The 24,631-nt window shown below is 37.9% G+C and overlaps 1 protein-coding gene across 8 annotated transcripts in view; it reads right to left on the reverse strand.

Annotated features, from left to right (window-relative positions):
- Nucleotides 1-21,730, reverse strand: part of mapk10 (mitogen-activated protein kinase 10) — a 58,612-nt gene extending 36,882 nt beyond the window's left edge. For 6 of the 8 annotated variants that reach the window (XM_061927101.2, XM_061927095.2, XM_061927094.2 and 3 more), the window contains exons 1-2: nt 21,470-21,730; nt 388-459 (exon numbers count right to left, since the gene is read on the reverse strand). In XM_061927101.2, the coding sequence (XP_061783085.1) occupies nt 388-459; nt 21,470-21,472 (75 nt within the window). In that variant the 5' untranslated portion in view covers nt 21,473-21,730. Of the gene's footprint in view, nt 1-358; nt 460-21,469 lie in introns of all 8 variants that reach the window. The other 2 variants (XM_061927097.2, XM_061927096.2) reach the window with 2 other exon arrangements.
- Between the last annotated feature and the right edge of the window lie 2,901 nt (nt 21,731-24,631).

Consider the following 24,631-nt stretch of genomic DNA (forward strand, 5'->3'; position numbering starts at 1 on the left):
TTTTCTTTAATTTGTGAAACTGGTCAAAATGGCTCTTTGAGTGGTAAAGGTTGCCGACCCCTGCACTAGATGAAGCCCGCGTACCACAGTTTGAGAATCACTGCTTTGGCCAAGGCACTCTCTACTCTAATCGATGCCGGGTGTCAATTAATAATGGTGCCACTCTGTAGTGTAACCTTTTACTATGACTGATACCACCGTCATGTGGAGGTTTATACCACAACAGACTCACACACCGCCTCTAAAGCAGACATGGCCTGCACAAAGCTGAAGTTTAGAAAGTACAGCTAATGACGGCATTTTCTGTGTGTAGCGCATCAAACAAGGAAGCGGAACAGGAACTAAATGGGTACTGTACCTTTTTTTTTACCTGTAAGGGACACACACCTGACAAAATGCTATCTTCACATCCAGGATTGGTTGGCTGCAGTTGTATAAGAAATGTCTGCTCATAAATACCTGCAAGACACAAAGGAGAGAAAATCTCAGTGGTCTTCTTACTGTGTTAACAGTGTTCCCATTTTGCCAAGGTATTCGAGGTGTTCCTGGAAAGAGATGAGTCATTTTGCTCCAGTGGCCCTCTTAATAATGCCCCAATTAAAGCAGGGGCACAGTTAAAGAGCCATTTAATTATTTCCACATTGGCCTGGCTCGAAGGACCTTCGCCCCTACTGGGGATCTTTTGTTTATGGTGGATGAATTGGGTCTTGGAAAGAATATCTCATAATTTTGTGAAACCATGTGCTGCCAGAATTGTTTTTTTCTTTCAAATAAATAAAAATAAGTCAGAAAATTTGGAGCTACAGTATGTATGTGGTTCTCATATTTAGTCAATATTGCATACATATATACTGTATATATATATATATATATATATATATATATATATATATATATATATATATATATATATATATATATATATATATATATATGTATATATATATACATATATATATATATATATATATATATATAATACATATCTATGTGTGTATACATAAGTCGTGGTCTTGAGTTTCCAATAATTTCTGCAACTCTTATTTGTTTGTGATAGAGTGATTGGAGCACATACTTGTTGGTCACAAAAAAACATTCATGAAGTTTGTTTCTGAAAAAGAATGTCATGAAATAGATAAATAGAATGAAAAACGTGTTTTCTTTTACAAAATTCATTAAATACTGTATGTAACTAAACCATTGAATATATACCTGAATAACAATGTCATGACATGAATTGCTCATAAAATAGATAAATACAATGAGAATTAAATTAAAATACAAGTATTAAATACTCTATACAACCAAACTATAAAGTATATACCTGAATAGAAAGTATCCTGAAATAAATTGTTCATGAAATGAAAAAATAAAACAAGTATTAGATCAAATAAAACATGTTTTATATAACTAAACCATAAAATATATGAATTCATTAAAAGGCAATGACATTTCAAATATATCATCAAATCCATTCAAATTAATATATAATTTGGCGATAACATATATGAATGAATAAAAAGTAATTGAATAAAAAAATGTATTCAATTTTTTTCACATATTTCACAGAAACTTTGAATACGTGTATTCACATTTACCTATGTTAATCAAATCAATAATACTTCACATTTCTAGGTCTTTCCTCTGCTGTTCTATTTGATTTTTAGCATTTACTTGTTGTCAACTATTAAAAATAATATATATTGTGTTTAATCTATTTAATTATGCCACACAAACAAGTAGAGGCAGTTGACTCAGACGCAGTAGTTTCAAAGAACATCGATATAATGTGACCATGCACAGTACAAATAAGACAACTCGACATGCGTTAAGCTGTGCTGTGCATCTGTTAATCCTTGTATCTACTACAGCATGTGATATTAAACTTCAAACATGGCTGCCATTTTTTATCCTCTTGAAAACCAGTAAGAAAGATGTCGCTTCATATACAGCTTCTGACCAAATCATGTTTGTGTTTGGATGTGCTGCTGCTCAAGTTTTATCAAAGACGACATTCCGCGCTGTACCACCAAGCAGCAATATATCACTCTGAGTGCAATATGACTCAGTGCCAGCGGCTTGAGAGCTTGAATAAGCAGGGAAAAAAAGTAGCTTAGTGGTTTTCCCTTCTTCTCTGTTCCAGTCAAGGAAGGAAGGGGGTGGAGATGGCAAGGGGGATTTGTCCACAAAGATATTGACTTGCATTAAACTCAAAACAAGGGTGTGGTTTTCACATCAGACTCCATCTTTTCACCCACGAAAAAGCAAACTAATAAACACTATCCTGAATGGGAATCAATGCAAGGATGATCCCATTGGTCTGTTCATAAGGGACATATGGATGTCATCTTTATCATACACACCAATTATAGAAGTCCGACCTGGTGGCGCAGGGTTATTTGGATTTCATTTGGTTTGTGAGTTATCAAAGGCTCCTCCTTCATTTTATGGGACAGACTAAAATATTTAGCAATTTATTATTGCCTGTCTGTCTAGAATCCCTGATTTTATTTTGTGCTCATTTGATCAAATGTCCTTCAAAGAGTTCCTCTAAGTACAAGCTTTGGTTTTTGCTCAAAATGGCCAGTTTCCAAACCAAAATGTGCAACTTTCTGTTTTTCCCCCCCGTAAATGGATCTTTGAGACTTTTTTTGTGCATCCTGTCATAATTTGAGACTCAACCCTTAAGTTATAGGGGGTACTATTGAGTGAATTTTGGGGGTTTGTGTTCAGGACTGCTGAAATATGATTTTTGTTACTGGGCCTGATGCACTTGCAGACTTTGGTAAGGTTTGTATACACAAGTTTATTAGAGATGGGTACCTTTCACATATATCTTGTTTTTTTTACACTTTTGTGTCTCCTTTGCAAGTATTCTATGGTAGATTTTGCATGCAGTTGCAATTCCAAGACGTTAGATGGCAGTTGTGTGTAGCCATTGTATGCTGCCTTAGTCAGGAAGTAGTCTTTGGCATTAAGTTTAATGTGTCAGTCTTTTCTTCTGTTGAAAAGTGTTTAAAATAAGTATTGTATTTCCTGTATTTCTGGACCCTTTGGGACTGTGTGACAAGGGGTGGCACTTTCGTGACTTCTGGATCTGCCTCCCGGGAGCCTTTTGGCCATGGAGACCAGCTGCTGGGTCTCTGCCACACCACAGTCCGTTTGAAGAGATTAGAGGAGATGCGGATGAAGAGACAGGGCTGCGGAGATGGTGCTGAGCTCCGGCACGGACAAGCTTCACAGTGTCTTGGCTGAATGAGCAGGTATCGGACACCTCGGTCTCCTTGGACGTATCCTCGCTCATCCATGCAGACTGGACACTGGCCGAGAGTTGGTGGGCGGCCGAGGGTGGAGTCGGCTCTCTTGGTTGCTTTGTTGGGTCTGCTCCTGTCTCTGGCCATGCTTCCCCAGCAGACGATGGCGTGGAACACCGCAGAGGCCACCACAGTGTATATGCTTTTTTTGTTGTTGTTGTTGTTGTTGTTTTACTTTTGTGGCTGTGCGTACAAATGGCTGGTTGCATCAGCTCTGCTCTTTTAATGTCTTTAATGTCCTTTGTGTTCTTTGATGTTTCCCTCTTACACACATGTTTATGTGTGCTATGGCTATGAGGTTGTTTTTTTCCCTTGGCCTCAGTCTTGACCCCCTCTCCAGGGGCCCAGGCTTAGACTGAATATTGATTTTACGTGGAATCTGTACCCTGTAGTGCCTATGGACGCTACTTGTCCGTCATGTTAAGGCCCTCAAATTGTAAGAAAACATGAAGAGTGATAATAAACATTATAATTGGAATCGAAAAAGTTTTTTTTAAAGCTTCGCGTATTTGTTGCGTATTTCACAACAGAAATACATGACAACTCAGAACTTTCTTATGACTAAAATTTTCAGCTACCAAATTGTGTATGATTTATCTTAAAAAGTTCCCTTAGTCAAATCAATAAGCCAATTTCTAACTGTTTTATGCAGGTTTATAATCTGAAGGCCTGATTTACTAAGATCTAAATACCTTGCGCTAAATAGCATGTGCAATCCAGTGGGCGTGTTTCGTGCGATCTACTAAGACTGCGTGTGCAATTGAAAAGCGTTGCAGGCCACCTTATTTAAACAAGGATTTTGTGTGTAGTATACGGGGCATCACCACGGAAACACTCTCATTCATTGCACGGCAATGTTCATATGCTCCTACCTGTGACGTTTTGCTATGTTTACAATCAAACAGGGGACATCTACCACTTTTTATGGGCATTTTTGAAGCAGTCATGCTGTGCATCTACATTGACGCCACTTTTTTGCTTTTTGCTTTTTACCGCTGAGGGTGCATGGGAGGGAGACTACCTACTGTGCTCAAGACGCAAAAAAAAAAAAACCTCTAGAAATTGTTATCATATAGAATATAAGATAATAATATATATTCTATGTGGAAAAAACAAAAGTTATTAGAAAAAATATTAAATGACACCAAAACGTATCAATTGAATTCGATCTGTTCAGGCCCTCAAGAGATCCAGCAGCTATGAAATTATAAAAGGATGTTGCTGAAAAGACAAGACAAGTTTTTATTTCTGACCATCCAAATATGTTAAAACGTACACAAAGGACATCAAGTGTCATTGCAGCGCTAGCACTCCTCTCTCCCAGTCGTCCTTTTCAAACGTGCTAAATAAAACGCAAAACAGAGCACCTGAAGCGGTCATGAGTGTTGACGAATCACATTGCGCGTGCTGTAGGTCCTTTCAGTGGCCTAGGGGTTAGAGTGTCCGTCCGCCCTGAGATCGTTAGGTTGTGAGTTCAATCCCCAGCCGAGTCATACCAAAGACTATACAAATGGGACCCATTACCTCCCTGATTTGCACTCAGCATTAAGGGTTGGAATTGGAGGTTAAATCGCCAAAAATTATTTTCGCCACACCTAGTGTGTGTGACAATCACTGGTACTTTAACTTTAATTGTATAATATATGTTCATTTTCTCCTCCGAGCAGTGTGAGTTTTTTGATGATCAGAATAAATTCTGCATATTAATGAAGACAGGGAGGCAAAATGGATTGCACGCCTTTTTCTGCTCACCTTAAACACGTAATCCACTTTGCACACATTTAATAGATCAGCTTTGCGTGTGCTATCAAGTTTGCACGTGTTTTATTACACGCAAGCCCTTACTAATTCAGCCCCTAGCTATAATAAATCGGTGCAATGTCAGTCTGACTATTTGTTGTTACAGTCCAAATTTCAGTTATTATACCCAGTTATTTGTTTGTTTGTAACCCTGTGTAAGTGCCCATCAATAATTACTGCACCAGGGTATTTTAAAAAGGGCATCGACAGCTGCGGTTAATGGAGAACTGCTTTACTTTGGATAGCCAGTTTCTGACTCAGCACTGTGCACATAGAAGCATGAAACGCGGACATGTCACTCCTGCAACACTGAATCAGAGGCCTAATTAGCATGCGACAGCACGATGATCAAAAAAACAATGAGGGGGTGTTATTGTTCACCGCCGCATCCTTTTGTGGCTTGAGTCATCATAAATGCGTCGTTGTCTCCCTTCCGTCGTCAACAATTTGGTCCTTCCTGCCTCCCTTTTGTCTCCCTTCGCTGCCGGCATTCCCCCATCGCCCTGGCTCACAGCCTCACACCCCTTTCGCACTTCTCTCAAAGCTCCATTGTAAATGCTTGGTTCAGCAGCCAGCTCTCCCGCAGTACGCCGCCTTGCCGAGACAAAAAAAAAAGGGGCGGGGAAGATTCCGAATACAAACCTCAAAACAAAACAGCACTGACTCCTTCTTGACAGCTTATTGATTTGAAATGCATTTTCTCTCACACTCTGTCGACCGCCTGTATGCACGTGATGTCCCCCCTAAACAGAAACAGCTTACGCCACAGTTTGGGGATTAAGCACATTGCAGAAACATGTAGGGAAGGCGCTTCAGGTCCTGAGTCTTGTAAACCTGCCACTTGATACATCAAATGATCACTAGTAGAGCTTTACTGCTACCATACTTACTTGGAAATAGCAGTAATCAGTACCGTCACGATTTCGTGGCGTTTTTTTGTGATTGTCGAGGCCTATAAACCAGAATTTTTCGCTGCTTTTTCAAAAAGTCGCGGCAAAATTTACAATGTTTTGAGGCTTATTTTTAGGGTGATTTTGTGAATTTGTTATCAATGTTTTATATGTGTTCCTTGTAGGGCTGTACGGTATACCGGTATTAGTATAATACCGCGATACTAAGAATCATATTCGGTACTATACCGCCTCTGAAAAGTACCGGTCCGCCAAAATGTAAACAAACGCCATTGGTGGATCTACACCTAACATCCACTGTAATGATACCAAGTACAGTAGCGTATCTAGTCGATTATACTATGATTACGTCAATATTTTTTGGCATCACAACATCTTCTTTCGTTTAAAAAAAATGTATATTATGTTTATAAACTCAGGAAATACGTCCCTGGACACATGAGGACTTTGAATATGACCAATGTATGATCCTGTAACGACTTGGTATCGGATTGATACCCATATTTGTGGTATCATCCAAAACTAATGTAAAGTATCAAACAAGAGAAGAATAAGTGATTATTACATTTTAACAGAAATGTAGATAGAACATGTTAAAAGAGAAAGTAAGCAGATATTAACATTAAATTAACAAGTGGATTAATAATTCATTGTCTACCACTTGTCTTTAATAATTTTGACAAAATAATAGAATGATAAATGATACAATATGTTACTGTATATGTCAGCAGACTAATTAGGAGCCTTTGTTTGCTTACTTACTACTAAAAGACAAGTTGTCTTGTATGTTCACTATTTTATTTAAGGACAAACTTGCAATAAGAAACATATGTTTAATGTACCGCAAGATTTTTTGTAAAAAATAAAGCCAATAATGCAATTTTTTGTTGTCCCCTTTATTTAGAAAAGTACCGAAAAGTATCGAAATAATTTCGGTATCGGTACCAAAATATTGGTATCGGGACAACAGTAGTTCCTTGTAACCTTAACCACAAAAAAACTCAACAAAATTTGTAAAACAAATACCGTATTTAAGTCTTACTCGTTTTATACCACACAGACTTAAAAATAGACACCGAATGGCAGTAAAAGCACATATTCAGGACTCGTGGTCAAATTACTGTACTGTTCCATGAATTACAGCTACTGTATTTTCCGGACTTTAGAGCGCACTGCACCCACTAAATTTTAGAAGAAAATAAATATATATATTAGCCGCACCGGACTATAAGCCGCAGATAGATACGTTGTGAAATTAGTTATTTACACAGAAACATTTAGTAAATATTTATTTACATACCTTAATTGTTTCCAAATGGTGCCTGTCACATGCAGTAAAATGGCTGATCAAACACAACAGAAGTCAACCCTTAACCAACACCCTCCCCCTTTCACATCCCACCTCCCCGGATTGTAAATAATCAAATGTAGATACTTATTCCTATGCTTTCTGATCTCTCTCTCTATGTCCACTACTTGCTGTACATATCCTACCAAGTCAGTCCTACACTGTTTCAATGTCCATTTCTCTGATGATGCAATTGTTGATGACTGAAGTGTTGATATCAACCAAACCTACCTAAACCCCCCCCCACCCCACGCCCCCCCTCCACATCCCACACTCTGATTATTATCTTGTGTGATGACTGTATTATAATGATAGTATATATATAGTATATATCTGTATCATGAATCAATTTAAGTGGACCCCGACTTAAACAAGTTGAAAAACTTATTGAGGTGTTACCATTTAGTGGTCAATTGTACGGAATATGTACTGTACTGTGCAATCTACTAATAATAGCTTCAATCAATCAATCAATCAATCAATCAATCAATCAATCATCCTGGACACACTTGCTGCGGAAGCTACCTCTCCAATCAGCTAAACAGACTCAATAAGTCCAAGTTTTGGTGAATTTACGAAACAGAAACAATACAAACAGAATGCCATTGTAAGTTAATAATACTAACACAGACACTCGTAAACGTGTTAGCATAGTAGCTAATGCTAACGACGCTAGCTGCATTGCGTATCCATAGCACGTACAAATATGTATTAAAACACTCCTACAGACATCACACATGGGACGGTTTAGTAAGTACAATTTGTTTTTGTTATATTGTAAAATTTACAAACCTTGCTTGAAGTGATAAATGAAGAATCCATTCGAGTAGAAACGCTATGGACGGGTAACAGCAACTGTACTTTTCGTAGGTTCATAGCTCAGTCCAAACAGAAAGGCAATGCAGCTGCTGCAGTAAGGAAACTGTAATATGGCGCCATATCACAAACAATAACACGCCTGTTCGGTGTGTTTGGTTGTCTTTTTTAAACTATTTACATTGCAGTCGGCCATCAGCGAGGAAAAATCTATTCATTTATCGCACCATTTTATAAGACGTTCAAGGCCCAGGAAAAAGGTAGCGGTTTATACTCCCTAATTTATGGTAATGATAGTAATAATTGTAATTACGAAAAGGAACACCGTCAAAGACTCCGTATCTTCCGCTGTGTGCCATACTTGTCAACCTTGAGACCTTCGAATTCGGGAGATTGGGGGGGGGGGGGGTGTATATTGTAGCCTGGAAGAGTTAGGGATGCAAGGGATTCTGGGTATTTGTTCTGTTGTGTGTATGTTGTATTACGGTGCGAATGTTCTCCCAAAATGTGTTTGTCATTCTTGTTTGGTGTGGGTTCAGAGTGTGGCGCATATTTGTAACAGTGTTAAAGTTGTTTATACGGCCACCCTCAGTGTGACCTGTATGACTGTTGATCAAGTATGTCTTGCAGTGAAAAAGCGGACGCGTCGACAGGCTGTAGAGGACGCTAAAGGCAGTGCCATCACGGCACGCCCCTAATATTGTTGTCCGGGTGAAAATCGGGAGAAATTCGGGAGAATGGTTGCCCCGGGAGATTTTCGGTAGGGGCACTGAAATTCGGGAGTCTCCCGGAAAAATCGGGAGGGTTGGCAAGAAATGCTGTGTGCTCTGTCGTCCACAAGTTGCAGACATTGTCAGTGTATGTTTTACGCTTGAAAAGAGTTGTCGTATCTTAAACATTCATTTATGTCCCAACACATTAACCCCCGCACAATAAGAGCATATGGAAACTGTTAAGCCCGACGTATATAGCAATATTTTTCGTTACTAAATGAGAGACAAGAGATGATCATCACACTTCAACATCTCTAAAATTTTAAAGGTTAGATAAATATATGTATTCATGTAAACGAGAAAGTAAATGTTAATATATTACGTTACCCAGACGGCTTAGCGCAGGACACAGGAATCGTCTACTTTTTCACTCGGTTCCCATTAGAGTCAAGTTAAATAGAATTGTAATTGGAGCATTTATGGTAAATGTTTTCCACAAAACCTTGTGAAAGAGTAACACACAGGCCATGGCATAGACCACATAATGATACAGGAATGTATTCATACTTTTTTTTGCACTTTGCGTGACTGTGGGATTTTGTACCTATCCCATCTTGTGTCATTGAACCAGAAATTAGCCTACGAGCTAATAAAACAAACATATCCAGGGGGTGTTTTTGTTACGATTGAACCAGGAAGTAGCCTACTAGTTACTAAAATGGAGTGCTGTATACAAACAAATGTATACAGCACTCCATTTTCTTTCGTTTTGCTAGAGAAATTAGTGTTGTACTTTTTTGAAGGTGTTTAAATTACGATTAAGCCAGGAAGTAGCCTACTAGCTAACAAACAAACATGTAGTGTGCACCATTTTGTTTTGTTAGAGGATTTTCTGTTGTCTTTTTAGGGGGTTGTTTTAGTTACGATTAAACCGGGAAATAGCCCACTAGCTTACAAACATACACATAGACAGCACTCCACCATTTTGTTTTTGTATTATGGCGTTTTAATAACAATTGAACCAAGAAGTAGACTACTAGCTAACCAAAAATAAACACATACCTGTATACAGCACTTTTGTTAGAACAATTTGTGTTGTCCTTATTTTAGCATTTCATTTACAATTAAACCAGGAAGTAGCCTAGTGGCTAGCAAACAAACACATACAGTCGTGGTCAAAAGTTTACATACACTTGTAAAGAACATAATGTCATGGCTGTCTTGAGTTTCCAATCATTTCTACAACTCTTATTTTTTATGTGATAGAGTGATTGGAGCACATACTTGTTGGTCACAAAAACATTCATGAAGTTTTGTTCTTTTATGAATTTATTATGGGTCTACTGAAAATGTGACCAAATATGCTGGGTCAAAAGTATACATACAGCAATGTTAATATTTGGTTACATCATACTTGCCAACCTTGAGACCTTCGAATTCGAGAGATTGGAGATTGAAGAGTTAGGGATGCAAGGGATTCTGGGTATTTGTTCTGTTGTGTTTATATTGTGTTATGGTGCGGATGTTCTCCCGAAATGTGTTTGTCATTCTTGTTTGGTGTGGATTCACAGTGTGGCGCATATTTGTAACAGTGTTAAAGTTGTTTATACGGCCACCCTCAGTGTGACCTGTATGGCTTTTGATCAAGTATGCCTTGCAGTCACTTTCATGTGTATGCACAAGTCGCATACAACATGTGACAGGGCCGGCACGCTGTTTGTATGGTGAAAAAGCGGACGCGTCGACAGGTTGTAGAGGACGCAAAAGGCAGTGCCATCACGGCACGCCCTTAATATTGTTGTCCGGGAGATTTTCGGGAGGGGCACTGAAATTCGGGAGTCTCCCAGAAAAATCGGGAGGGTTGGCAAGTATGGGTTACATGTCCCTTGGCAAGTTTCACTGCACTAAGGTGCTTTTGGTAGCCATCCACAAGCTTCTGGCAAGCTTCTGGTTGAATGTTTGACCACTCCTCTTGACAAAATTGGTGCAGTTCAGCTCCATTTGTTGGTTTTCTGACATAGACTTGTTTCTTCAGCATTGTCCACACGTTTAAGTCAGGACTTTGGGAAGGCCATTCTAAAACCTTAATTCTAGCCTGATTTAGCCATTCCTTTACCACTTTTCACGTGTGTTTGGGGTCATTGTCCTATTGGAACACCCAACTGCGCCCAAGACCCAACCTACAGGCTGATGATTTTAGGTTGTCCTGAAGAATTTGGAGGTAATCCTCCTTTTTGATTGTCCCATTTACTCTCTGTAAAGCACCAGTTCCATTGGCAGCAAAACAAGCCCAGAGCATAATACTACCACCACCATGCTTGACGGTAGGATTGGTGTTCCTGTGATTAAAGACCTCGCCTTTTCTCCTCCAAACATATTGCTGGGTATTGTGGCCAAACAGCTCAATTTTTGTTTCATCTGACCACAGAACTTTCCTCCAGAAGGTCTTATCTTTGTCAATGTGATGCCATTTTGTTTTGTTAGAGAAATTTCTGTTGTCTTTTTAGGAGGTTGTTTTAGTTACGATTAAACCGGGAAGTAGCTTACTAGCTAACAAACAAACATATGTAGCACTCCACCATTTTGTTTTGTTAGAGGAATTTCCGTTGTCTTTTTAGGGGGTTGTTTTAGTTACGATTAAACCGGGATAATAACAATTGAACCAGGAGGGAGCCAACTAGCTCACCAAAAATAAACACATACCTGTATACAGCACTCGACCATTTTGTTTTGTTGGAACGATTTGTGTTATCCTTATCTTGGCGTTTTATTTCCGATTGAACCAGGAAGTAGCCTACTGGCTAGCAAACACGCACATACATATACAGCACTCCACTAATTTGTTTTGTTTTGTTAGAGCAATTTGTGTTGTCTTTAATTTGATGTTTTAGTTAGGATTGAACCAGGAAGTAGCCTAGTAACTGGCAAACAAACATAGCTACAGCGCTCCACCATTTTGTTTTGTTTTGTTAGAGGAATTTGCCTTGTCTCTTTTGGGCATTTTAGCTTTTAGTGAACCTGAAAGTAGCTTGCTAGTGTAACTAACAAACGGACTGACTAACAATCAAAAACAGCATGATTTTGGGGGGATTTATTTTCTCTTTTTACTATTTGAGTCCCAAAAAATCCCCACAATTTATTTTTAGAAATGGTACGGTCCAGTCATCCTTCATCTTCCGCAAAGAACCAGGAAATAGTGCGCTAACGTATATGTTCAGACAAACTAACCCACCTAAACCAGAGCTGTTTACTTGCATCATCTTCCATCAACAAACACAGTATTACACTTCAGCTTGAGGAAGTACTTTCACTTTTTGACTCATAATATAAACGGAATTACACAATTTTACATCATCATCCATGAACCAGACACCATGTTTTCACTATTATCGTACAAATTAAATTTGTCTTTTTATTGTTCAAATCACAATAAAGTCATCACGCCTCCCTATAATCAAATTAGGAGCATTCCATCGTCTTCTGTCATCCTTCATGAAACTTACAGAGTTCCCCAACCTTTTTTCCACCAGGGACCGGTTTAACCATTGGCGGGCCGTGCGTTTCTTACCTAGGCCTTCAGTGATGTCCAACTTCAAAGATTACCTCTCAAAATACCAGTGACGTGCGGTCACTAGAGGCAGGTGAGGCCCCGCCTCACCTGCCATCATGGAAAGAAAAAAAATGTAAAAAGAAAAAAAATTAATTAAATTGTTATATGTATTCAGTGATTATACTATACAATTATTTTCCATTTAACTTCACCAGTTTTAGATTATTTTTATTCAAAATCGCTGAATTTTCACATTTGCCGTTCAAATACTGAGAAGAGACGGTGCGGTGATCAGCAGCCAGTTGAGGCACGTCACTCAGTTGTGCCTCAACATGGATTGCGTACTCGGCTAACTGCTGGCCTGCTGTGCAGTGAGACCGTATTGCTATATGAACTATATTGTACATTTCCATAGTTTAGTTAGCTGAGGTATATAATGTACAGTGTATTTTGTCAACAACTGTATATGTGTAAAGTATTTCTTGTGCTGAGCAATCATAAAACTGCTGCGAAAAAGCACTGTGTGAGGCTCGCAGTAATCCCGCCTCCTGGTGCCGGTTAATGCACCCCCGCCGCAGAATGCACACCCCGACGGGAGCGCCACACCAACCAAAGCCCACACCCAAACCCTCCACGTGCAAGACCGAATCCACCCAAAAAAAGTCACTTAACAAGAAGCCAAAAAGTGCAATAACAACAATGCTTGCGCCGGAGGAGCCGTGAATGACTGCAGGGACACAACATTAGGTACACCTGCAGACTGCAGCACGGATTTCATATTTCATTCATTCACAACTCCTCCAACACCAACACCAACACCACTGTTCCCGCACTTATAAGTAAAGGTAAGACCATAATAACGTTTTTTTAATTAAATGTGCTTTTTTGTGTGCTACAGTTTGTATGTGTAAAGTTAAAGTTTAGTTAAAGTACCAATGATTGTCACACACACACTACGTGTGGTGAAATTTGTCCTCTGCATTTGACCCATCCCCTTGCTCACCCCCTGGGAGGTGAGGGTAGCAGTGGGCAGCAGCGGCGCCGCGCCCGGGAATAATTTTTGGTGATTTAACCCCCAATTCCAACCCTTGATGCTGAGTGCCAAGCAGGGAAGAATGCTGGTATGAGCTTTTAAACATAACCCGTTAACTGCTGCCAATCAAATGGTGAATAAGATACTCTTTAGGGTTCATATGTTTGTTCATATGAAGTCAGTGCCTCACCAGCCATGAACCTCACCGCACGTCACTGCAAAATACCATGATTGATGTCACCACATTGCTGGAGAAATACTATACAGGTACTCTAATTCTTGAAAATGGCCTTGCAAATATATATCTGCCACCGAATCAACGTTTTGTTCTCCTTCTCTGCGGCGCAACACTTCCAGCTTCCTGCTAAATTGAAACTTGTGATTGGATACTCACTTTGGAATGAGTGAGGATCCAATCACAGTCTCGTTAACATCAGGCTACTTGGATAGGCTACTGTCAACAACTTGTGATCTGATTGGCTATCGCAACTGTCTATCAACTCTATGTGTTTTCAAATTCATCCGCTAACTGTCTTGGCGAGTATCCAATCACAGGATGCGTAAACGTAAAGGCCTTTTGGCATATTTCGTACAGCATGGCAACATGAGCTAGCTGAATTCTGATTGGATACAAACTAAAACTAAAAACAACAGTACTGGAAGGAGCATAATATGACATGAAGAGAATATGAATACTTTTAGATATTTAGGGAAAGTAAATTAAAAAATAATTTTATCTTTAATTATGATCATAATTTCTGGTTATGTTAGGCCAGCAGAGAAGGCCTTGCTGGCCCTGACGGCACACCGCTGGGTTTAATGTATGCATTATTTTCACGGGCCGGCTTTCTACGTGTGGCTGATAAAAACAGCAAAAAAATTAGCCTTTGGCTACAATCTGGCACATTAACATTTTATATGTCCATTAATGTGTATTGTCCCATGTACTATAACTAAGGAGTTGTAATATACGTCTATTAACAAGCTTATTGGTATGTTTAGTGGGACAGACGAAAGTTAAGTCTGAGATAATGCGGTAGTTTATAAATTAATTATTGTTTCTGTGCGTCACGGACCGATGATTGGAGACCACTGTGCTAACACACACATTGACAGACAAAAAAACATGTTTTTTTTTCCACTTTTGTCAGAAAAATTCACTTGATACAGTTGAACCAGAAAGTACACACTAAAAAATGTTGTGTTAAAAAATAACCCAATTTTAACCCAACTGCTGTTTCAGAAAAGGACAAACCCCTTATTTGAGTTATTTTAACTCAACATTTTGGGTTAATTTTTTCCACCCAACTTTTGCGTTGTATTATTTAACCAAAAAGTTGAGTTTTGATAACTTGATGTTGGGTTATCCCCAACCAAACTATTGGGTTGAATTATTTAACCCAAAAGTTGAGTTATTCCAACTCAATGTTGGTTGATTCATAACCCAACTATTGGGTTGAATTTATTAAACACAAAAGCTGAGTTATGCTCACTACTATGTTGGGTTATTCCAAACCCAACTATTGGGTTGGGCAATTTAGCGCTCTTTGACCCAATAGTTGGTTAAGAATGATACATTTTACTGCTGGTTTGTCCTACTCCTTCCCAACTACTGATCAGAATTATTTTGATTCCATTAAAATATACTCAAAAGTACGGAACCCCTAAAGGGACATGGGGGGAAAATTATTATTTTTTTTTAATTTTATTTTATTTTATTTTTTTAGGCATGTATCTCGTGCGCACAAGAAACTTTTTATAAAGTTATAAAAAAAATATATATATAATTTAAAAAAAATTTTTTTTTAGACATGTATCTTGTGCGCACAAGATAGTTTCTGGTGCGCACGAGATACATATCTAAAAAAATATATATATATATATAATGTTTTTTGAGAAACTTTCTCGTGCACACATGTCTAAAAAAAAATTATAATTAAAAAAAAAAAAGTTTTTTATAACTTTATAAAAAGTTTCTCGTGCATGTGTAAAAAAAAAATAAAAAATAAATTTAAATTATAAAAAAAATAAATTTCCCCCATGTTCCTTTAAGGGGCTCCGTACTACAAAAGCAAGATATGAGTGAATTTTTTTTTTACAAGAATTGCCATGTATGGTCATAGTAGTTCTATGCTCAAATATGTTCATGTACATAAGTTGTGTGATTGTAAATAATGTTTATGAGATTAATCCATAACAAAACTATCTTCAAGAAAAAAGTACCTTTTTAATGAAAAAAAAAGCCTTTTACCTAAAAATGGTTCATAGTTTTGAAAACCCAGAAATTGAGTTAAAATAATACCCTTATAACCCAAAAAATGGATTGCTAACTCCAAAATTTAACCCAACACTCACAACTCATAAATTGGGTTATCAAACTAACCCAGCATTTTTGTAATATGTTAACCTCCAAAGGGAAATTTGCTGTCTTCCTTCACTGAATGAAATTAGTAAATTCCAATTTAACACAGCTTCCTGGCCAGATGTTGTCAAACCAAATGACCTGAGCACAATTAGAGGAGACTAACATGACATGAGGCACTCCCGACCCTCCAAGCATTGTCATTACTCGAGTATTAATGCGCTCTGACCTTTGGTGGCCCAGTACAGATGTGTAGCTGGTCGAGTACGGCTGCAGCAGTTCAAGCAAAAAAAAAAAAAAGGCTTTTGCAAGATAAAATCCAATTGTTGCATAACCGGTGACCTCTCCTTACAGTTTCTCTGATTGTTTGGAGAGTTAAAAGCTATCACACTGAAAATAGACAGAGTTTAAATATTTCAAAATGTGAATTGAGTCCGCTTGTCCTAATGACGACGTTCACCTTCCTTCTAATTACCACGGCGGACATATTTGCAAGCAATTATAAGCAGTGGACACACAACTCGATATATTTCATTAATGACACTCATTTAAGATTTATATGGAAAAGTCAGGGGTGTTAACTCTGATAGAGTCTCTCCTCCTCCATGCTGGAGGTCTATTAGGAAGTGGTACAAATGAACAACACTGGTGCACAGTGATTGCATGACTAAATGGGAGCATTTCAAACTCAGTTAAAGGGGTTTTTAATGGTAAAAAGTAAACGCTTTGTATCTGATTTGCATCTTGATTTTTATCTACAATACGAGGATAATACAATGCTGGAATGTCTGCACCATTTTTTCCGTGGAATAATGTGGACAGGATTTATCTGTTCCAGAGTTAAACTATTGCCATCATAAAATATTTAAACTTTCATAAAAGTGGAAAAAAAAACCTACTGTGAGTTATCAGAATTAATCACATCTCAAAAGTATGATTAATCTCATTTAAAAATGAATCGTTTGACGGGAATGTTTAAGACAGGGGTGTCAAACGTGCGGCTAAGTATAAAAATGAGCCGACATTTTTGAATGAAAGAAACTGCTGTTCTAATTCTGTCCACTAGATGTCACAATAGCAATTCTTTGTATCTTTGTAGATTATGCTACATGTGTAAAAAAATAAAAATAAACCACATGATGTTAGTGCACCAGTCGAGGAAAATGAGCAAACTACATAAATAACATCATGTAATTTGATTTTGATATTGTTGTTTAATCTTGATAGATTAACAATTAATAGAGATGTCCGATAATGGCTTTTTTGCCGATATCCGATATTCCGATATTGTCCAACTCTTAATTACCGATTCCGATATCAACCGATACCGATATATACAGTCGTGCAATTAACACATTATTATGCCTAATTTTGTTGTGATGCCCCGCTGGATGCATTAAACAATGTAACAAGGTTTTCCAAAATAAATCAACTCAAGTTATGGAAAAAAATGCCAACATGGCACTGTCATATTTATTATTGAAGTCACAAAGTGCAGTATTTTTTTTAACATGCCTCAAAACAGCAGCTTGGAATTTGGGACATGCTCTCCCTGAGAGAGCATGAGGAGGTTGAGGTGGTTAGGGGGTAGCGGGGGGTGTATATTGTAGCGTCCCGGAAGAGTTAGTGCTGTAAGGGGTTCTGGGTATTTGTTCTGTTGTGTTTATGTTGTGTTACGGTGCGGATGTTCTCCCGAAATGTGTTTGTCATTCTTGTTTGGTGTGGGCTCACAGTGTGGCGCATATTTGTAACAGTGTTAAAGTTGTTTATACGGCCACCCTCAGTGTGACCTGTATGGCTGTTGACCAAGTATGGCTGGCATTCACTTGTGTGTGTGAAAAGCCGTAGATATTATGTGACTGGGCCGACACGCAAAGGCAGAGCCTTTAACGTTTATTGGCGCTCTGTACTTCTCCCTACGTCCGTGTACCACTCCGTACAGCGGCGTTTTAAAAAGTCATAAATTTTACTTTTTGAAACCGATACCGATAATTTCCGATATTACATTTTAAAGCAATTATCGGACATCTCTAATAATTAATAATAATAACATTATTACATAATTTATTCAGAAAGCATAAATAACGACAAATAAAGATAGAATACTATTAACCGCAACATGTAAGTGTAAAAAACAACAACATTATGATTTGTACATTTTCAGAATGTGCTAGTTCTATTTTTAAACAAAGAAAACAATCTGAAGTTGTCTTTATTTTTAAGTTATCGTGCCGTGATTTTACCAGTCCGGCCCACTTGGGAGTAGATTTTTTTTCCATGTGGCCCCCCGATCTAAAATGAGTTTGACACCTCTGGTTTAAGACAAACCAAATGTGTTTTGATGTGGCCTTATTGTACTGAGCAGCCAGGACAGAGCGCATTTATTGCGTAATAATGTTCAATTTCTGGTTCTATGGTTGTCGATAATCATGATCTGTAGCTATCGCTTGGGAGGTGAGTCTCGCCACATTAAGTTTTCTCCCAAACATCCCATTCTTCTTTTAGTTTTAATATCGACTGAAATACGTATTGCATTGAGCGGTATCGCTGCGCTATACCATCGAAAACAATGTTGCATTTCTAGTTCTATGGCCGTCATCACATTTTTTCCTCATTCTAATCGCTCAAACCGGGGGAAACATGATCTACATTTCTAGAATATTCGTGGTTGGTCAACAAACCTGATCTGATTATTGTCGGTAATTTGATGGAATAGCCTAGCAGCTTCTGGTATTTTTTTTTAAATTTCTTTCAATTCTGCTCAAAGCTAACTTTGCACTTTCTTCTTCTTGTTGGTATTAATGCAGACTTTTATTGTACTGAGCAGCCAGGACAGACGCTAGTTTATGGTTTTTTTTGTCAATTGTTTGTACCTCGATTGATTGAGTTGTGGCATTAGAAGATTGAATACGAAATACGAAAGAAAACGCCAAAGACGCTTATGCAGCTATTCATTCAGTTTAACAATTTGTTGATGTCGAAATATTAAAAACAGGATAATCCTCATCCTAAAATAATTAATAAAATGCATTTTATTCTCACTGATGAGTTGGCGACTTGTCCAGGGTGTACACCGCCTTCCGCCCGAATGCAGCTGAGCACCCCCGCGACCCCGAACGGGACAAGCGGTAGAAAATGGATGGATGAATGTACACATTAAAGCAGCTACTTTGACAGTGCAAACATGCCAATAGACTATTTACAGCTAGTTAAATATATATTTTTTTAAAGTATAAAATGTATTAAAAATAATATTCTGTTGTGGCATCTCAAAGTTAACGCACAAAACAAGAACGGTAAAATTATTCTGGATTTGGGGCACGGGTGTTAAACTCAAGGCCCAGGGGCCTAGAGCTGTCCTGCCACAGCATTTAAGGCGGCCTGCCATGTCATTCAATTTGCCCCGCCACATCAATTAAAGTGGCCCTACATCATTTCACATCCGCCACATCATTTAAAGTGTTGTTTAAGTTGGGTCGCCACATCATTTAAAGTGGCCTGCGCAAGGCTAATACTAAATGTATTTCAAATTTGACAGTAATATGTACTGCATACAATTGTGGGTGTTCTAGACTTATTATCTGATTATTTATTTATATTTTTATACTATAATTATATATATATATATATATATATATATATATATATATATATATATATATATATATATATATATATATATATATATATATATATATATATATATATATACACATATATATATATATATATATATATATATATATATATATATATATATATATATATATACAGTACAGGCCAAAAGTTTGGACACACCTTCTCCTCATTCAATGTCTTTATTTTCATGACTATTAACATTGTAGATTGTCACTGAATGCATCACAACTATGAATGAACACATGTGGAGTTATGTACTTAACAAAAAAAGGTGAAATAACTGAAAACTTGTTTTGTATTCTAGTTTTTTCAAAATAGCCACCTTTCGCTTTGATTACTGCTTTGCACACTCTTGGCATTCTCTCGATGAGCTAACTCCTTCAAGACTGTTGTAAAACCGTTTCAGGTGACTACCTCTTGAAGCTCATCGAGAGAATGCCAAGAGTGTGCAAAGTAGTAATCAGAGCAAAGGGTGGCTATTTTGAAGAAACTAAAGTATAAAACATGTTTTCAGTTATTTCACCTTTTTTTGTTAAGTATGTTCATTCATAGTTTTGATGCCTTCAGTGACAATCTACAATGTAAATAGTCATGAAAATAAAGAAAACCCATTGAATGAGAAGGTGAGGCCAAACTTTTGGCCTATACCGTGTATGTGTATATATATATATATATATATATATATATATATATATATATATATATATATATATATATATATATATATATATATATATATATATATTATACTATAAGTCTCAGTTTTTTTCATAGTTTGGCCGGGCTTCAGTGCGACTTATACTGTACGTTTTTTTCCTTCTTTATTATGCATTTTCGGCAGGTGCGATTTATACTCCGGTGCGACTTATACTCCGAAAAGTACGGTATGTATAATTATAATTATATATTATATATTTATTTATTATTATCTGATAATGCAACAAGGTGTTCCAAGCATTTTTTTTCCGTTACCAAAATGAATATTAAAATATGTATGTATGTCACCTTGACTTATCATTTCAAAACAAGTTGTTCATCAATCTGTTAATAAAATATAGAAAAGTAGTGCTCAAATTTGCAGGTAGTGGCTTTATCAATGACATAATAACATACTTTATTGCTTTTTCCCATGCTGACTTTTTCCATTGGCAAGCCTGTGCGACCAATCAATATCATTATGAGTCAATGTTTATGTAATAAATCCGTTGTTTTCTTCTCATCCTAAATAATTTACACCAGCGCAGAGAGATGATGGTGGACCTATACCTTAACATGTAAACTCGGTTTAATGGTGAAGCGTGTTCCCTGCAGCACTTTCACAAGCATGAAAAGCACGCTCCTGAATTATTCAACAATGCAAGGTCACAGCAGCTCTCTCCTGCGCTCTCTTTATTTGTGTTTTTCCAACACGCCGGTGTTGTTGTGACACCCCAAAACACACACAGCCAAATAATGACGCTTAGCACAAAAACAAAGCACGTGAAGGCGGGATGTAGAATTGGTTTTAAGGCAGATTTAGTGTAAACCGAGCCGTTATGGAGAAGACTCATTAATCCATAAATCAAGATGAAATCGCACAGTGCACTTTACGCCTCCATGTTTATGGTGGCCTGCATGTTCTGCATAATGCACAAGGTATGCAGCTGACTTGTGAGGGGGTGGGGAGTGGATGGGGAGGGAGGGAGGGGGGGGGGGGGGGGGCGACAAACTCTGCATGCGGGCCTACACGGAATGGAGATCCTGTTTTGAAGTGCATCATCCATCCACCTGTCTATCATCCAACACAAGTCAATTAGCCCCTCATATGAGGTCCCATATGGTCATTAAATATCAAATACCATAGCTTCTTCACTAATGCATTCAAATGTTCTTATTTGGTAGGGCAGATATAGACAACATTTGAGCTATAATCATGTTATTTTTGCTTCTCTTCCATCATTAGACTCCAACCCCATTCCCTCGCCATGCAACGCTCCTACTCACCATTCCGTGCCAGCTGATGACGAACCCAATCCGGTGACAGTCCAGTTCAAAACATCCCAATCTGAAGCTGTGCGGCGATCATGGCCAAAGGATCCCCAAAAGGGCAGGTGGAAACCTCTTCTTCTTCTTTTTGAATGTATTTAATAAACATATATATACATATAGACGGTGCTAAACAAGCGGGGAGAGCAAACCAGAGGGTTGTTGATGCTCACAAACACCTTGCAACCATTGTGCTGCAAGATGCCGGCTGTACCATTGTGGACCGGGTAGGGAAAGGAGGAGGGAGGGAGAGAGAGGGAGTGAGAGAGCAAGGGAGGATGGGTGGGGGGGTTGCCATAGCAACCGTAGAGGAGCACTGCTGACGTCAAAGCAGAGAAGAGAGGAAGAGGTTGTGTTCAGCTGCTATACCGTCCACTTACAAATTACCAGCGGCGCTTGTTTTTCAAGGGATAAAATGGTGCGGAAACAAGATGACGCCACACAAGACCACCAGATAGCGCTGTTTCTTCCACTCTTTAAAATATCCATTGTTTCTAGTTATCTAATTATCATGTAAAAGCATCGATTGATTGATTGGGATTTTTATTAGTAGATTGCACAGTGAAGTACATATTCCGTACAATTGACCACTAAATGGTAACACCCAAATAAGTTTTTCAACTTGTTTAAGTCGGAGTCCACGTTAATCAATTCATGTTAAACACATATGGTTTTCTACACCCAAATGTATCTATTTATTAAACTTCTTCTTCTCCAGATTTTGGCACGCTCTGCCTTCCACATTTTTCACCCGATTCAAACCGTTCCAACGTCAAACTGTTCAGCCTATTCGGGAATCGCATGCTTTCCCTTGACAAATTCCAAAAATTCCCAGATTTCCCAGAATTCCAGGTTTTCCGGGACATTTTTCAAACTTCCACCATTTCCACATTTTTCAACCGATTCAAACCATTCCACCTTCAACACATTCCACCATCCTGGAAATTTACTCTACCTTTTTTCCAAGTTCAAAAAAATTCCAGGATTTTCCAGAATTCCTGCCTTATTTCCATCCTTTTTTCTGGCGACTACTCTTTCACATTTTTCAACGCATTTCAACCGTTTTACCGTCAAAACATTCCTCTTAATCAGGACAAACAACAAAGTTGTTTTTATTGAACTGGAAAAATTCCCGATTTTCTCGAAATTCCAGGAATTCCGTAATACCACTTCTCAATTCAACATGTTACCTCTTCAATATTTCTCGACTGATTTGAAAAATTCCAACACCAACCATTTCAACTAATTTAGAGCATTGAAGTTTTTTTTACCATTTTCCAAAACATTCCCGCTTTTCCCGAAATTCCCAAATTTGGGGGAAATTCACATTGAAATCAATGGGGCATTCTTCTAAGTTCCACAACTCCCACATTTTTCATCTGATTCAAACATTTCCAACTTCAAAATATTCAAGCTGTTTGGGAATTGTCTGTTCTACTTCAACAATTCTAAAAAAAAATCCAGGATTTCAGTTCAACTTCAACATTGGAACATTCACACACAGTTCCTTCAGGAATTGCCTCATCTAGTTACATTTAACATACGTCTGCCTGACTTCCTGTAGTGGGCGCTGTATATGTTCAACTGCAGTATTGGTTGGTTGCGCTCAGTTTATTTTGAACCTGCATACAATTACAATGTAATACATCACATAGTTCTATCTATCTATCTATCTATCTATCTATCTATCTATCTATCTATCTATCTATCTATCTATCTATCTATCTATCTATCTATCTATCTATCTATCTATCTATCAGTGGCGGGCCGTGCGTTTCCCACCTAGGCCTTTAGTGATGTCCAACTTCAATGATTACCTCTCAAAATACCATCATTTATGTCACCACATGACAATTGCTGGAGAAATACTATACAGAAACACATTTACGCACTACTGGGCATTGACCCACATCAACAGTGTCCAAAACGGGTTATTTTCTGGCGCATTTAAAAATCAATAAACCCGCATCAGCAATTAAAACATATCTTATGTGGTACTGTCAAAATTAAAATTGCAAAAAACATATTAAACGTGAAACAATAAATAAAATATCTGAACTCAGAATCTGTAGAAACCATTCGAGCTTCCGGGGTTGGCCGACATGGTCTCACAAGATGTAGTTTTTCTTTAAATATCCTTCTATAAAATGGCCTTGCAAATATATGTGTTGTCTTGTTTAATAATAAAAGATGCAGACGAGGTGTCTTAGCTGAGTTCTTAAGGTTTACTCCACAGCGTGCTCATCAAAAACATCCCGCTGCCGGCATGGCTAAACGGGGCTACTGCGCATACTCTTCACTACTGTGGCATGCTGGGTAATGGAGTTCTTATGTTACCTAGTTCATAACATCACAATTTATATCTGCCTTAGGCCAGCTAGAAGGCCTTACTGACAACAACTTGTGATCTGATTGGCTATCGCAACTGTCTGTCAATGTTTACAGTGCACGGACGCCTGCATTGTTGATTCTGAAGTCTTCGGGCAGATTTCGTACAGCTCACTGAATTCTGATTGGATAAAAACTCTACAACCTAAAAACAACAGCACTGGAAGAGAATATAAATAATTTTAGATAGTTAAAGTAAATTAAAAAAAACTTTTATCTTAAATTATAATCATGATTTCTGGTTATGTTAGGCCAGCAGAGAAGGCCTTGTTGGCCCTGACAGCACACCGCTGGTATCTATCTAGCTAGCTAGCTATCTAGATATCATCTCTTGCCACATCACCCTCTATCGCATATATTTTTGTTGTGTTTTTAAAGCGTATTTTGGCTTGAACGAAGCAAAAAAATTTGTAAATTAACTAAAAATATCAATACTACAGTAGTGTTGGCCACTAGATGAGATGAAACCAATCAGAGCGTGCTGTTTAGTATCGTGGCCACTGATTGGCTGAGCCTCTCGCAGCGTTGCTATATTCGATTGAAGGAGTGTAAATGTGACTAAAGGGTATTACTTTATGTCAAGAGGGATCTCATAATGTTAAAAACGTATTTAGAAAGTCAAAATAGTTTTTTTTATGTTCTTGCTATGAAAATATTTGATTTGTAATTAATAATTATTTCTACTTTGCGGAAATTCATTCACCATGGTCGGGCCACGCAACACAGCTTTGT

The sequence above is a fragment of the Nerophis lumbriciformis genome, linkage group LG32, assembly GCF_033978685.3.
Source record: "Nerophis lumbriciformis linkage group LG32, RoL_Nlum_v2.1, whole genome shotgun sequence".
Lineage (NCBI taxonomy): Eukaryota > Metazoa > Chordata > Actinopteri > Syngnathiformes > Syngnathidae > Nerophis > Nerophis lumbriciformis.